This window comes from Oncorhynchus kisutch, linkage group LG24, assembly GCF_002021735.2.
Source record: "Oncorhynchus kisutch isolate 150728-3 linkage group LG24, Okis_V2, whole genome shotgun sequence".
Taxonomy (NCBI): Eukaryota; Metazoa; Chordata; class Actinopteri; order Salmoniformes; family Salmonidae; genus Oncorhynchus; species Oncorhynchus kisutch.
Window position 1 is genome coordinate 21,657,229 of NC_034197.2, and position 15,853 is coordinate 21,673,081.

General features: G+C 43.2%; 2 protein-coding genes across 3 annotated transcripts; one reads left to right on the top strand and one right to left on the bottom strand.

Annotated features, from left to right (window-relative positions):
• The first annotated feature begins 3,363 nt into the window (after positions 1–3,363).
• LOC109869411 (zinc finger protein PLAGL2-like) lies at positions 3,364–8,145 on the top strand. The gene is made up of 2 exons (XM_020459538.2): positions 3,364–3,518; positions 4,360–8,145. Exon 2 carries the CDS (start codon positions 4,881–4,883, stop codon positions 6,153–6,155), a length of 1,275 nt encoding a protein of 424 aa, XP_020315127.1. The 5' UTR covers positions 3,364–3,518; positions 4,360–4,880; the 3' UTR covers positions 6,156–8,145.
• A 360-nt stretch (positions 8,146–8,505) lies between these two features.
• mylk2 (myosin light chain kinase 2) lies at positions 8,506–15,510 on the bottom strand. Of its 2 annotated transcripts, none has more exons than XM_020459535.2 (17): positions 15,313–15,510; positions 14,854–15,163; positions 14,424–14,536; positions 14,185–14,263; positions 13,919–14,100; positions 13,665–13,743; positions 11,689–12,031; positions 11,327–11,514; positions 11,080–11,185; positions 10,863–10,956; positions 10,687–10,796; positions 10,187–10,328; positions 9,916–9,986; positions 9,674–9,802; positions 9,268–9,420; positions 9,037–9,169; positions 8,506–8,819 (listed from the first exon to the last, which is right to left on the bottom strand). In XM_020459535.2, exons 2-17 carry the CDS (start codon positions 15,113–15,115, stop codon positions 8,712–8,714), a joined length of 2,292 nt encoding a protein of 763 aa, XP_020315124.1. In that variant the 5' UTR covers positions 15,116–15,163; positions 15,313–15,510; the 3' UTR covers positions 8,506–8,711. The 2 variants fall into 2 exon arrangements, with proteins under 2 accessions (XP_020315124.1, XP_020315125.1); XM_020459536.2 differs by having other exon boundaries at positions 11,689–12,007; positions 15,313–15,507.
• Positions 15,511–15,853: the final 343 nt, after the last annotated feature.

Below are 15,853 nucleotides of genomic sequence, written 5' to 3' on the forward strand. Positions count from 1 at the left end.
GTTACAAAAAAAATGTCAAAGGCTCACATCTACAAAACTTTGTGGACTCTGTTCGTAACAGATTGTTCGTAATCAGTGTTGGTTTAAATGGGAGCAAATGAAGCATCGTTGTCAGAACAAGCAAGGAGGTGGGCATGCACGAACTAGCGAAAAACGATTGGTGTGCTCTAGCTTGTATTTGCATATTACCACTAGGGAAAGCCTTCTCTGTGAAGTGCGCGTGTGCACTCCTTGTAAACGATGAAACGGAAATATGCAAATACAATGCTTGTTCTGACAACTATGCTTCATTTGCTCCCATTTAAACCAACACGGGTGACTAACTGTCTTGGGTTAGTTATAAATATCTTTGCTTAAACCCTCATATCCGTCACCCCATTTGGCATAGCCCAATAATGGATTTAAGAAGCCTAACGTTACTCCTTATTATCCAAGGATCTTACAAGTTCTGTTAAGAGGCGAATTGGCTGTCAGCCAAAACAGCCAACCAATTACTCCATCTAAACGTGAATCAATTCTTAATTGCGGTAAGGTTCTAAAAACTTAAAGCACTCTACTTTCGTAACACATCAACAATAATTTCACAAATGCGAAATATACACTTTAACCGGTTTTAATAGTTGCAACCGACAGTATTTTTCAGTGACATCAAGTTTGGGGTGTCTTCCGTTCACACTAATTAGCACAGGTAGTCGACTCTGTCTCCCGTCGTTTTTCCGTAAACAAGCACTGTATCATGGAAATATGGCCATGTGGAAATCATAACGAAGTTGGAGAAAAGCAAAGGGATTGGTTAAGAGATGGCGGAGTCATCAGGAAATCAGATTTTACGTGCCCATTTGTAAATCCACTCCACAATGGCTTATCTACTTGTAACGTTTTAAGGTCATCAAAACCATTATCATGATGAACCATGTTAAGTTTGGCATATCTTAAAAAATAAGGAAACTATTAACAATTCACTTTTTTGACTATGTAACGCTAATACTTAAAATAATCATAAATAATATTCTTCTCATGGACTAATTGTCAGATTCACTCCAAATCTGTTTTTTGGACTCATTACAATAGTCCCTAAAGAGTTTGCATTCAAAGTTGGCCACACTATACCAGTTGATGCATATTAGCACATATGCTAAAATGTGCAAAATATACATAAATCGAATAAAAAACAAATTTGGAATGTACTAATAAAGGGATTGATCACAAGATGGCTGAGATATTGACAAATCAGATTTTACATTTCCATTTAAAACACTGTAAATCCACTCCTCAGTGGTCTTTCAACTTGAAACTTGTCATCGCCCTCATGGACGTCCCTAAGATTGACCACACTGGTATTGATAAGAAAAAACAAGGAAACTATGAACTTATTTTTTGCATATGTAATGCTAATGCTCAAAATCATCTGCAATCCTCTTCTCCTTTAATTGTTTTGAGAAAAAATATAGGTGCTGCATTCAAATATCTCCGCACTGTACCTATAGATGCATGTTAGCACATAAGCTAATGCAAAAAATACAGGGCACAGACGTCAGTTCAACATTTTGATTTACATTCGGTTGAGCTTTCAACTAACGTGCAATGTCATTGGCTGTCCTGTAGGCTAAAAGTTGTGTGATTTTTTAAAATTTAAATGCCCATATGTAGATTTTTTGCAAATCCAATCAGTTTCCCACTTTGATTCAACGTCATCACGGGGGGGGGGGGGGGGGGGGGGGGGGGGGGGTGAAATGACGTGTTAACAATGTTGATTCAACCAATTTTTGCCCAGTGAGTCACTTTGGAATGCAAGGCGGACAGAACACAACAGTGAGGTCAAGGGTCAAAACACTGCAGGAATGAAACACTAAACAACTCTCCCTACCCCCTCTCTCTCTCTAGTCACTCTACAAACCAACGCTAGTGGGAGAGAATTGACAGAGATCAAGCCATTGTGGCTCTGCTATCTGCAAAATTAGCCACAGTCAGTGTTACACTTGGACTGAAATAGGTGCTGGTACTCATTTTGGGTGTCGGTACTGTTTATATTTAGGTGCAGAAGCTCCACAATACTTTTGAGCTAATATTCTCTAAGAGGAACAGGAGCTCAAGCAGTAGAACATTTTAGGCGCCGGTATTCAGCTCCAAGTCAAGCACGGGTCACAATGCATCATGTAACCTGTCCATGGACGAACCTGGCAGAGATCAACCTGAAGGAAACATGGAGTGGAAAAATCTGAGACCACCCCTGTGGGCACAGACGTCAATTCAATGTCTATTCCACGTTGGTTCAATGTTATTTTATTGAAATGACATGGAAACAACTTTGATTCAAACAGCGTGTGTCCAGTGGGACATTCTGTTTTGAGATTTAAAAAAATCCAAGAATAAATACGATTTTTCTAGGCTACTATTAAATTACATAAAGACATAAGGGAACATAATTATATTTACTACAGCGTTAAGAATAAAATCCTAGGGCTAGCCATATTTTTCATTGTTGTTCCAGTACTCTAGTTTTCTTAGGGTGTGCAGTGCTGTTCAAATGGCAGTGCCTTAACTGCCTATTTATTAGCGCACACAAAAATTGGGGTAAGGGGTGAATAAAATAATTTCGGTTATTATCAAACAAACGGATTATAGTCTGTAAAAAATAGAGTACTAGTTATTATGATTGCCCATACCCCCAAATAAAGTCACACAGAGAACATCCACATGAATAAAAATAGGTACAATCTGTCATTTAAACAGCCTGATCCTGCCACATTGTTTGGTGAACTGAGGGATGGGGCTGGGGAAATGTAACCACACATTTTGCAGCTGGAGCTATGAATGCAAACCTTAACAGACAGTCTGTGAGATTGACATGATATAGTTTGAAACTATTGGTACAAGACAAATGACAAAAGCAGTAGGCTATGCAACCTTACTCCACAATCAATGCAACCTAAATCCATGTTTCAAATAGTTCCTCAATGAAGGAACTGTTTGAAACATGGATTAAGGTTACATTAGGATTTTTGGTCATCCTGAGACCTGACCAGAAAATCTGATGGAGATGAGCATCTTCTCCTCATACCCGTCGTAAGTGAGTCCGCTACCTCCATCCTCCTCTCTTCTTATATAGTATCATGATGTGGGACCCATATGGCCATCCTCTTGTTTTTTGGGCGTACAACACCTTCAATTTAACAGTTTTCATTTTCTACAGAAAAAAGGAGTATATGCAATGATGTTATGGAATTATCTTTTTCTAAGTTTTAAAATATTGTCCCATGTCTTAAGGTTTAATATGAAGTATTGCATACTAGGTCGCAGTGTTGGTGAACCTTATTTAGTTGGCAACCTCCACAAAAGTTTGTCAAAAAGTGGTGTGTCTGACGTCACACTCCCATAATGCAAGCGCTCTGCAACTCCAGCGCCGCGGAGGAAAAACCCAGGCCCCGAAAATAATAAAACTTAAAAAAATTGGAAAAATAGTTTTACTAAACATCTGAGAGAAAAGGACCAAGAACCGAATCGTGAAAGTTTTAAAGGTACGTTTACGCCCATTTTTAACGGAAACGTCCCAAATATACGCCTGCCAGGCTGATAGTAAAAATCTAACGTTACTCATACCGATCAAATTCGGTGACATGAACTTGCTGAATTTCTTTAGCACTTTTCAAATAGTAGTGCAACATGTACATTTATTTTCATTACTTTATATAATTAAGGAAAACATAACTGTTTTGTTAGCGCTCAACACATTTTCAGAATACAAACGTTTAAAAAAAATGTTTTTGAATGTTATCATCACGTCCTTATTTTCGTATTACGTTTCCCCATTCATTATTTTTCAATCATTGCTCATGAATTACACGAGTCCATTTATTGAGTTAAGTTAATATACTTTGTGTTTTTAAGTTACTACGTGAATACGTTTTTGTGTGTTTTTGACTTCATATACATGCTGATCAGCGCGAGTTGATGATGAACCATATGTTCGTTGTATATAGACTCTTCCAAGTGAAACTCTCATACCTTGCTTTTCATTGTTCAGATCAGAGTGTCTTTTGTACAGTTGCCCCATCAAATGTTGTAAAAAAGATACTTTTCTAATATAGAATACAAGGCTCATATCATGCCATCCCAGGTTTCACTTGATTAATATTGATCTGCAGCACTTGCACAATTAGCCTAACCATAGTAAATCTTCAACTTTAAAGCCAAGTAATATTTTTTTTTAAATATTACAGTATTGCCAAAGTTAAAATAATGTAAAGTGCATCGCTTTGGATGGGTGCTATACATGGGGTGTGTCCGGCATCAGCTTGACCCTGGTAATTTCATCACACAACAACTGTAGGCTGATCTTAACCTTGTGCATCTTTATAGGACTGTGGTCATGCAAAATTGCCACTCACGTTCAACCGGTCCTCTGGCTCGTGTGGCTGGATGAGACAGGGAGAAGAAGCACACAACTTTGGGCCTTACCCAAGAATTACCCTGCGGAGACACGCACACATACACACACAATAACATAAAACTCACAGAAGCTCAGGGATGCTCACCCATATCTAGTCCGAACCTTAGCAGCTGAGTGAGTGACTCTGCTCTCCTTGCCCAGGCCCTATTGGGTTGCTATGGCAGCTGCTGCTGCAGAACACCCCCATCTGATAGAAGCTCGTACTGGAAAGGGAGACAGGCGGACAGATCCTCACCTGGAGAGAATACGAAACACTCCACTAGCAGCATTCAGCAGCATTCAACACCCTATTCTCCATTAACGGTGCAGCCAATGGTGTCAAGTTTGAAGGTCCTCTCTTAAAATACCCCATGAGTGTTTTGTCCGTCTGCTCATGCTTATGGCCCGTCGCCCTCTGCAGAAGACCCAGCGCCGTTCCCTCTACTAGAGCATGTTCCAACAGAAGGAGCACCTGAAGAGCCACTTGCAGGCCCACGACGCCAACAGGCAGGTGTTCCACTGCCAGGAGTGTGGCAAACAGTACAGCACTCAGTTGGGCTACCGGCGCCACCTGCTGGCCGCCCACGCCCCTGCCTCCAGCGCCACCATCCCTGGGGAGCTCCATTGCCAAGAGGGGGCGCCTGCCCTGCTGGAGCAACTAGGGAGCCACACCGACAGGCTTCCGCCACTGGAGGTCACCGCCACCGTCAGGGAGAGGAAGTATTCGTGCGAGCGCTGCGACCGGCGCTTCTACACTCGCAAGGATGTGCGGCGTCACGCGGTGGTGCACACGGGCCGCCGTGACTTTCTGTGCCCGCGCTGCGCCCAGCGATTTGGTCGCAGGGACCATCTGACGCGCCACCTGAAGAAGAGCCACGTCCAGGAGCCCACAACCACCACCCCCACACCAGCCCCCACCACACCTGGGCCCGTAAAGGAAGAGCCAAGTCCGGTGCAATGCAGCATGGGACCCTCCTCCAAGGAGCATGTAGAGGCCTTCCCCATTGACATGTACAGCAGTTACCCCCTGCAGACCATTTCCAATCCAGGCATGGGCCATCAACACCACTCCCTCATGCAGGGCTCCCTATCCACGGCCATGGGGGTGGGCCTCCACATGCCAGGCCCCTCTCCCCATCCCCACCACCACCTCCCCCAGCAGCAACAGCAGCCTTATGGCCACATGGCCAGGTATCAGCATGGATCTACCTCATATCCCCGCACTGACATGGAGAGCTTCCTAATGGACCTGCAGAGCGGGCTGCCCCCACACCTGACCACAGCCTCCTCCTCTACCTCCTCCTCCGCCTCCCCTCAGAGGGAAGTGCTTTCAGAAACCCAGGGTGGCCCAGTGGCTGGGGACCCCCACCTTCTGTCCAGGAGCCCCGCTCTCTCCTCAGCCGAGCTGTCTTGCGCTGCTAACATGGACCTGGGTCCTCTTCTGGGCTTCTTGCCGTTCAGCCTGCCTCCCTACAGTGCTCATATGAGTATGGGAGGTCTGGTGATGGGCTACCCGTCTACCTCCACCTCGACTGTGCCGCCCTCCTCCTCCAGCCCCCTACCCTATCAGGCCCCAGGAGGACTCACCTTCCTGCAGCCCCCACAACTTCACGCACCCCAGGTCCCCGGAGCCCACAACAACAACCAGCTACCTCAGGGGTTCAGCAATCCTGGAATGAGCACTTCCACCTCCCTACCTCGCTACTACCAGACCTTTCAACAGTGAGCAGCCTGATACCATGTGACCCACGTGACCCCAGCACCAGGCCAAGGAACACTCCAAATATTCTTGAATAAAGCCTCCCATAAAGGACGAGTGTCTCGAAAGTCTTGAATATACGAGTGATACATATAGGCATCCAATGTGCTTGCGTTAATTTTTTTTATGGAAAAAAAATGGGAATTGTATTTTTTTAATGATGCTAATTAAGCTTTCAGTAGCAATAGTTTTTGTTATGATGATGTTGAACACAAAGAACCACTTCATCAGTATTACCTCATCCGATAATAAGAAACTTGAGCAGAAGGAGAATAGAAAGTGTGTTTTAGCAACCAAAATGTTGTTTTATTGAAACCTGTTAGAAATAGGCCAAATGGTTGCACTTTGTTCAGAAAAGACCGCATAAGGTCAATACAATGTGGACATAAGTGCTTCATGACACCTGTCACTCATCTTGTTTTCCAATAATGTTAGTCACTTGTATGACAATGGTCATGTTAGATATTTAACAGCAGCTTACGTAAAAGTGTACTTGTGTTATCATGTTCTGCTTATTTATACAAAAACTAGAGATGTTTGATTTTTAAATCCCTTTAAAGCAGTTTCCCAAACCTCTATCCAGGACCCCCATTCCAATTATTTGGTCTGTTCCAGACAGTATTAGCAATCCTGATTCAAGTAATCAAGAGCTTGATTATTAGTTGACCAGTTCAATCAACTGTGCTTGTTCTGGAATATACCAAGTGAGTGGAATGGCAGGGGGTACTTGAGGAGAGGTTTGTCAAACACTGCTTTAGAGAGTGTTACTGAAATGGGTTTCATATTACTGCATATCATTGACTGTATCCTTTATTCAGTGAAATGTTGCACCGATGTCTTAAAAAAATGCTACTGTTGTGCCTCTTGGGTGTCTACTCTATTGACTGGGTTTAAGCACTTAAGACATTATGAAAGAATTGATGTCTTATGAAATGTTTTGTTCCTTTTACCTCAACAACATGCTCTCCTAGATGAAGAGATTAATACAGAACTCTGTCCTTTGGGGTTAGGGTATATCATTTTAATCTCTTTCCTAGTTACTTTGGCTCTAACTTGTGCCATTAGATCTAAAGTTAAAATGTAGATTTTCTTAATCAAATTGCTTGTTTTGTTTAGATACAACAGACAGTGACATTGATTGACCCATAAACTCTCTACCTCTACCTTATCCTATTACAGTACCCGTTTCTTTCTTTGCGTGGCGGTAACTGTTACGTAAAAATGAACAATCAGTACGGAAAAACATCTCTCCTCCTTGAACATTGTCTCTTTTACCAGTACTTATGTATTGTATCCTTTCCTGATATGTAGAGATCAGTTCCTCCACGCCCATGATGATTGTATATTTGTTGGCAGCGTTTTAGACAGACTACATTGCAGACGCCTGCCAAATCTCACAACAACTTCAGGTGTTTTAACATATCACCTAACCACATCATATGATTTAGCAATCTGAGGCCTGACTGCGTAGTCAATTAAGTAGCATGCAACCATTGGTTGATGCAATGCAACTGTCTGAAATGTAGTCAGCCTGGAACGCGTCCTTTGACTACCTCAGAAAAGAGCAACTTGTAATTGCAGAGAAAACATTTGTGTAGAGTTTATTTTTGTCAGTTCAACGAACGCACACTTTATAGTAATAGATTTGTATTGAGGTTAGCTTAGCATATTGACGAAAGGATGTTATGCCCAATAGTTAAGTTCCCATCATATTGTATTGAATGAGGATTCCATTTAATTCAATTGCATTGTTGCCTGCAGTAAAATTAGCTGGAAGCGTTACTAGTATGCAGGCATCACATCCTTGTTAGCTCTTAGGACAAGGCTCTAGCTGTTTGTTCCATCACCCTATAGAAGAAGATACAAAACAAGAATTGCTGAACTGCTCTTATCATATTATCTTTGAAGCATTTTCTTATTGTATGAATGTAAACAATAAAGTACCTATTAGATTGGATTGGTTTCTCGTTATTGAGTTGCGCAGCGGTCTAAGGCACTGCACCTCAGTGCTTGAGGCGTCACTACACACACCCTGGTTCGAATCCAGGCTGTATCACATTCGGCCGTGAATGGGAGTCCCATGGGGACACAATTGGCCCAGCATCGTCCGGGTTTGAGTGAGGTAGGCCGTCATTGTAAATAAGAATTTGTTCTTAACTGACTTGCCTAGTAAAATAAAGGTTACGTTTAAAATTACAAAACAATTTCACTATTTCCTTTATAGATGTAGTGTCATATCTTTTGGCATGAATCCGCTTCCATACATTTCCACACAAGAAAAAATATTAAAGTACAAAATTGCTGTTCATTTTATGAGTGAAATTATGTTGTGTAGCCACTATTTATTCACACACTGTGTCCAGTTTTGTTTACACAGACAGACCATGACAAGAGTACCTTCTCTGACTGATTATGTGGGAGGTCTTTACAAGTATGCAGTTTGTCCAGGGTAGGTCAGTACAGATTTCACAGGGGTGACATTGTAAGGCGGCAGTGCAGGTACTGTATTAATGGGTGACATTGTTACGTTGCTATAGGTATTGTATCCGTCTCCGTATCCAGAGAGGTCAGTTCCCCACCGCTGCTGATCTTCTTGAATCTGTTGGCTGCTGCTATCGCAATGTAGTTTTTCTGTCAACAAGCACAGAAGAACATTTACAACAAAGTGAGCAGGGCAGGACGTTTGGATGCGTCTCATCAACAATGGTTGGCCGGAAACAATTGACATGACACAGCTGATTGCAGTGCAAAGAGGATAAAACTACCATAATGTGAACAATGTGCCTTCCAACTACAAAACCAACTAAATTAACCACACTGTGTGGTGCAGGAATTCTGTTTAACTGACCTTCCATAGTTTCTTGGCCAGGTATTTCTTCAGCAGGACCTGGGACTTCAGTACTATATTGCTGCCCTTAGCCTTCTCTGCAATGTTGTTGAGCCACGGATGTCTTAGACACTGTAAAGCACTCATTCGCCCTCTGGCCAAACAGGGAACATGGTAGAAGTATAACTAATAAACTGTAATAATCATCACAATCATGAGTGTTATGATTATTATTTCAGCTTTGGCCCTCACCCCCTCTCCTTGACCAGAAGGTGGGAGATAAAGTCCTTGGCCTCTGCTGAGATGTGCTCAAAGGCCTCATCCTCAAAAGAACAGTTGGCAGAGAGGACGTTGTTGAGGGTCTGGCTCTCATCATCACCCAGGAAGGGTGAAAGGCCACTTAGACTGCGGAGGATGAGAGGAAGGAAGTGCCGCATGCACATACACAGGGAAAAAGGTCACAATGAAAGAGCATGCATGGTAGGGACATGGGGGGGTGAATCCTTACTCCCACTTAAGTCACATTTTTACTTAGTCATGCATTGATGTCAATGGGACACTAAGTAATAATGTTACTTACGTGGAAGTAAATTTGCCCCATACAACTTACGGTTGAACTTAGATGTTAGGGAATATGAGGCTTATATTTTAGACTCACAGCATATAAGTGACAACCCCTAAGGTCCACATGTCTGTGGGAAAGGACACAAAATCAAAGTTGACCACCTCTGGGGCCAGAAATTCAGGGGTTCCAAAATTGACTCTGAGCTTCTCCCGCGGCCTGTATCTGATTCCGAGGAAGAAAGAAAATTATTTTTCAAGGTTCGTTTTGAGAAAGCTGCTACCAATGCTTACAATAAATCCCCCAAAATCACACCCACAGCTGAAGAGAGGCATTACCTTCTTGCCAGCCCAAAGTCGATAATCTTCACCTGATGGCCAGTTCGATTCACACAAAGGATATTCTCCGGCTGTGAACATCGGAGTGTGCAAATTCATTTGAATAAATTAACCATTGATTACTTTTCTTACAACAACACACATATGGATGCCTCTGAGTTACGGTGAGATTGACCATGATGTGCTTCAAGTGGTAATTAAAATGTGCCTGGCATTTGTGACGATGGTGAGCCTTGAAATCTGGAATGCACATCCAGTCCACCATACTCACTTTCAGGTCGAGGTGGAGGACATACATCTGATGCATGTAGCTGACCCCTTCACAGATCTGCTTGACAAACACCATGGCGTCCACCTCGGTCAGTGGTGCGCTCTCATCCACAATCCTGTCAAACAGCTCCCCGCCCTCAACACTGCCACACACAGACATCAGGTTGACCAACTCCACTGCTCCTTTCTCACCTTTCCATTGTGTACTTTTGATTGAGGTATACTGTATGTAATGCACTTTGTCTTTGTTTTAATAATGTATCCATATTTGTGGTGATTCAGTGTTCCGTATCTATGTCTCAGAGTGTCTGTACTTTGTACTTTAGTGTCTGCTGCCAGCAAACCAAATCCCCCCTCAGGAGATCATTCAAGTATATTAATTAATTGTTAATGTATTGATCCCTGTTAAATGATTTGTAGAATGTTTAGAAGCACTACAGTGTAATGGAGATCTTGCTAACCAATGACACTGAATAGCAGAGTGGAATATGAGCCACTTACTATTCCAGAATTAACACCAGCTGGTGCTTGGCCTCAAAGGCCTCGTAGAGCTGGAGGATGTTGGGATGACTCAGCTGGTTCATTGCCTGCACCTCGTTATTTGCCCTTTCCTGAGAGAACAACACAGGCAAATGTGTATGTGAACATACAAATATGTACCTCACTCACTCACTCACCTTTTCTTTAGCAGTTCGTGTGTTGATTATCTTAGCTGCAAGCTTTAGTCCAGAGGATTTTTCAGTGCATTTGTGCACCTTGCCAAAGCGTCCGCTGAGGGAAAAATATGTTTTTCTTAACTCATTAACACACAAACCCAATAGCTAGTAGATAACATCTGGGAGATTACTAGTTCTACCACTATTCCAGACCAGTAGGCTACAGATGTCAGTTTACCTCCCCAGCACCTCTCTGGTGTGGATGATGAAGGTGTCAGATGGGGGGTTGGATCGCAAAGACACACAGCGGTGAAGGAAAGGAGCTGGCTGCGGGGGAACGTCATCTGAGAGATAGATAGAGAGAGAGAGATTGGGAGGGCAACACTCATTAGCACAATGTCAGTACACTTCTTTGTATAATAGCATACTAATCCCAAAATTATCAAACACACTAAGGCCTTTTGTGCACGGAGGTCAACAATCACCTATGACCTTATGGCAAGTTTTGGTAGGGGACTTGGGCCAGGTCCTTTCTGCTGTAGTAGGGACTACTATGATCTGTATTCCACTGGCTGCAACTGGACTAGCCCCTCCCAAAACATTGCAGGTCTTCCCAACAGCAGGTCTACGGGCAGGGCAGACAGACTGGGGCTTGGGCCTTGAACTCTGGAGCCTGGACCAGAAAGAAGGCCAGCACAATCAGAGCAGAGTAGCATTTATAATTTGTATGGTGGAAAGCAATGTGATTCAAATTGGTGGTGGATGTGTTTTTCACATATAGATCCGATATCCAATCATTTATCATTTTTATTAGTATGTATGTTAGGTGATGAGTAAGCGCCTTTACCTCTGCAAGGACTCTGGACAGCTGTGCACTTGTCTGAGGGAGGAGCTTTCCACAGTTGGCATAAGGACAGCCAACCCAGACTGCTTTTTTGGTGCGGGGGCGGGACTTGATGGAGCAGCTGCTTGGTTCTCCGCCACTGTGGTCCTCGTCTCAGTCCTTGGAGTGTCCGCCATTGATGGGACAACCGCTACAGCTGGAACCTCTCTCATCCAACCCCTTTTAGTTTCGCTCTGTCTGTGGGAATCTGCTGCCATTGGTTGACCTCTGACCCCCTGCTGGTTCCCTCCAATCCACTGCCCTCCAACACAGTCTCTTTGCTCTGCTCCCATACCAGCAGACACCCCTTAATTAATATACAGTTATAGTCCGAAGTTTACATACTCTTAGGTTGGAGTCATTAAAACTCGTTTTTCAACCACTCCACATTTTTTTGTTAACAAACTATAGTTTTGGCAAGTCGGTTAGGACATCTACTTTGTGCATGACATTTTGTTAACAAACTATAGTTTTGGCAAGTCGGTTAGGACATTACAGACAGATTATTTCACTTATAATTCACTGTATCACAATTCCAGTGGGTCAGAAGTTTACATACACTAAGTTGACTGTGCCTTTAAACAGCTTGGAAAATTCCAGAAAATTATGTCATGGCTTTAGAAATTTCTGATAGACTAATACATCCTTTGAGTCAATTGGAGGTGTACCTGTGGATGTATTTCAAGGCCTACCTTCAAACTCAGTGCCTCTTTGCTTGACATCATTGGAAAATCAAAAGAAGTCAGCCAAGAACTCAGAAAACAAATTGTAGACCTCCACAAGTCTGGTTCATCCTTGGGAGCAATTTCCAAACACCACGTTCATCTGTACAAACAAAATTACGCAAGTATAAACACCATGGGACCACGCAGCCATCATACCACTCAGGAAGGAGACGCGCTCTGTCTCCTCGAGATGAACGTACTTTGGTGCGAAAAGTGAAAATCAATCCCAGAACAACAGCAAATGACCTTGTGAAGATGCTGAAGGAAACGGGTACTAAAGTATCTATATCCACAGTAAAATGAGTCCTATATTGACATAACCTGAAAGGCTGCTCAGCAAGGAAGAAGCCACTGCTCCAAAACCACCATAAAAAAGCCAGACTATGGTTTGCAACTGCACATGGGGACAAAGATCATACTTTTTGGAGAAATGTTTTCTGGTCTGATGAAACAAAAATAGAACTGTTTGGCCATAATGACCATCGTTATGTTTGGAGGAAAAAGCGGGAGGCTTGCAAGCTGAAGAACACCCTCTCGACCATGAAGCACGGGGGTGGCAGCATCATGTTGTGGGGGTGCTTTGCTGCAGGAGGGACTGGGGCACTTCACAAAATAGATGGCATCATGATGTAGGAAAATTATGTGGATACTGTATATTGAAGCAATATCTCAAGACATCTGTCAGGAAGTTAAAGCTTGGTCGCAAATGGGTCTTCCAAATAGACAATGACCCCAAGCATACCTCCAAAGTTGTGGCAAAATGGCTTAAGGACAACAAAGTAAAGGTATTGGAGTGGCCATCACAAAGCCCTGACCTCAATTCCATAGAAAATTTGTGGGTAGAACTGAAAAGCGTGTGTGAGCAAGGAGGCCTACAAACCTGACTCAGTTACACCAGCTCTGTCAGGAGGAATGGGCCAAAATTCACCCAACTTATTGTGGGAAGCTTGTGGAAGGCTACCCGAAATGTTTGACCCAAGTTAAACAATTGAATAGAAATGCTACCAAATACTAATTGAGTGTATGTAAACTTCTGACCCACTGGGAATGTGATGAAAGAAAAGCTGAAATAAATCATTCTCTCTACTATTATTCTGACATTTCACATTCTTACAATAAAGTGGTGATGGTCAGCTCAATCTAGCCAAATGTAAGTCTTGAGCTCACAGAGTATGACATGACTATAGTCATACCACTAAATTGGAAGTGAGTTACCTTTCTTTGCAGGAGCGATAGGAGTCTGTTGCTTTGTTTCCTGGTGTCTGTTCGTCTCAAACTGATTCAGGGTCTCAGCCTGAGCATGAGAGAAACAGAGGCAGCTTGAGCATATCACAAGGTGTGCCACTGACCAATCATCAACTAAAAGGCTTGTTTTATGTTTTGCCAATTAGAGATATGAAGTAGACACATATCCATGCAATGTATACACAAAACCACTGACACAATGAAGAAACATATTATAAGAGTACCTTTTCCGTGCTTAATGAATCACTGACTGGCAGAGATGCTGTCCTAAGTGACTCCTCGATGGATGTCACCGCTTGGTTCTTCGTCACTGTGGTCCTTGTCTGAGTCAAAATCTTTTGAGTGTGCGCCATTGATGGGAAAACTGCTACTGCCAGCCGTGTCAATGTTTTCTTTGCATCCGTCTCTATCAAATAACACACCAATTGAATCCACCCTGGATTATGGTCACCTACATTTGGTCTGGAACTCATTGAGTATGAATAGTTACCTTTCTTTGCTGGGGTGGTAGGAGTGTGTTGTGTCTTATCCTGCTGTCTGTTTGTCTCCAACTGATCTGGGATCTCATCCTGACCATGAGAGAACATAGCACCGGACAGACTAAAACGGTTGCTTTATGTTTTGTCATTTAGATATACATGTTTCCCATGTTGACATGTATCAACATGGAAAAAGACAATGCAGTGTATACACAACCATTCACACAATAAGGAAACAGACTCAAAGTACCTTAGAAGTGACTAGTGAGGTCTTGGCTGGCAGATATACTGTTCTAGGTGATGGCTCAATGGGTGGGGCTGGGGAAGCTTCCTGGCAGGTGTGGGGGTTCCTTTGCGCCAGACCTCATTTACAAGACAAAATGGAATTATCCTCAAAGGAAATTGGACACAATTCCTACAAGCCTCTGGCATCTTCACAGTAGCATGGATGTTGTTGTAACATCAACATTGTGTGAGCAAAATCATTGTAATTCATGTCCACTTCACAGTTATCAATCTCCTTTGAAATGCAGTTTGAAACTTTAATGCAGATACACGGTATTGGTTGAGACATTGAAATACTAAACCATGGGTCAATCCTGTAGTGAGCTCAGTCAAACTTAGCTTGTCAATAACAATACAATACTTCCATGTGTCATTTCAGATCGATTGAACGTTACCTTTGGCCAGGGCCTCTAAGGTCCTCTGCATCTCACCGATCTTCCTCTCAAAGTTCTCTAGCAGCCTGGACTGGGCCACAAGCTGCCTTTCTGTTGCCTCTGGCTGGCCGCTGTGCAGACTGCAGGTGGAGCAGATGGAACAGGAACCTATTTGTCTGGAGAGGAGCTCATCTAACTTGTGACTCAAGTCATCTACTTTGGCTTCTAGGACAGGTAGGTTTGTGGGGAGTGGGACAGGTGGCGTACACCGCACGGAACCCATGATGAACAGTGGTCCTCAATAGGCCTCCGCAAAACACAAGCCTCTAGACTAGAAGACATAGGCAGAGTTATCCTCAAGAAATGAAAAGGCTGGTTACAGATTATAAAAAGTCAGTACAGTTGGTTACAACTCCCTCCAAAAATATAAAGGTTGGCACTCTTCAGGCCTCCTCTCAGAGCTCTTAAAATTGTACCTACCTCTTAGATCAATGAAAGCTGTAGAAGGCAGAGTAGGAAGAATCTCAGATCAAGAAAGACCAGTATTGGTGAGAGTCAGAGAGTAGGGGTTGGTCCTGTCCAGAGAGCAGAATGCCGCAGTGAGCTGGTTTGCTCTGTTATCTCTTCCAGCGACAGCCTCATGGTCCAGAAATAGGCAAGCGAGGGGCAAGGGCGCTGAGGGTTGCGAAACAGTAGCAGATAATGAAGGTATGCATGTCAGGCCAGACAGACGTCAAGAGGACATACGCAGTTCCTCTGATGAAGCAGAGCATGTGCACACAATTCTTTTTTTATTTGGGCATAGAAGGCAGTGATCCAAATGTCTGGGTCTTGGCTAATCAAGTTTCAACCAATCCTTTCCAGGCTTGGACCAGACTCCTAATTTGCATATTTATTGGCGTGTTAATAGTCTCACTAAACTATCAGATACTGTTCCCCAATTAAACTATTCCCAATGAGCTGATTACTGAAATGACACAGTTTGGCCTCCATCCAACCAGTCTCAACCTCTGGTCCCCAA

Coding starts and splice junctions, on each gene's coding strand:
- LOC109869411 (XM_020459538.2), top strand. CDS start 4,881: ATGTTCCAACAGAAGGAGCACCTGAAGAGCCACTTGCAGGCCCACGAC.
- mylk2 (XM_020459535.2), bottom strand. CDS start 15,115: ATGGGTTCCGTGCGGTGTACGCCACCTGTCCCACTCCCCACAAACCTA. Junction 12,032..13,664: donor TATCGCTCCTGCAAAGAAAG/GTAACTCACTTC, acceptor ATATTAATTAAG/GGGTGTCTGCTGGTATGGGA. Junction 9,803..9,915: donor GACTTTGGGCTGGCAAGAAG/GTAATGCCTCTC, acceptor CCTCGGAATCAG/ATACAGGCCGCGGGAGAAGC.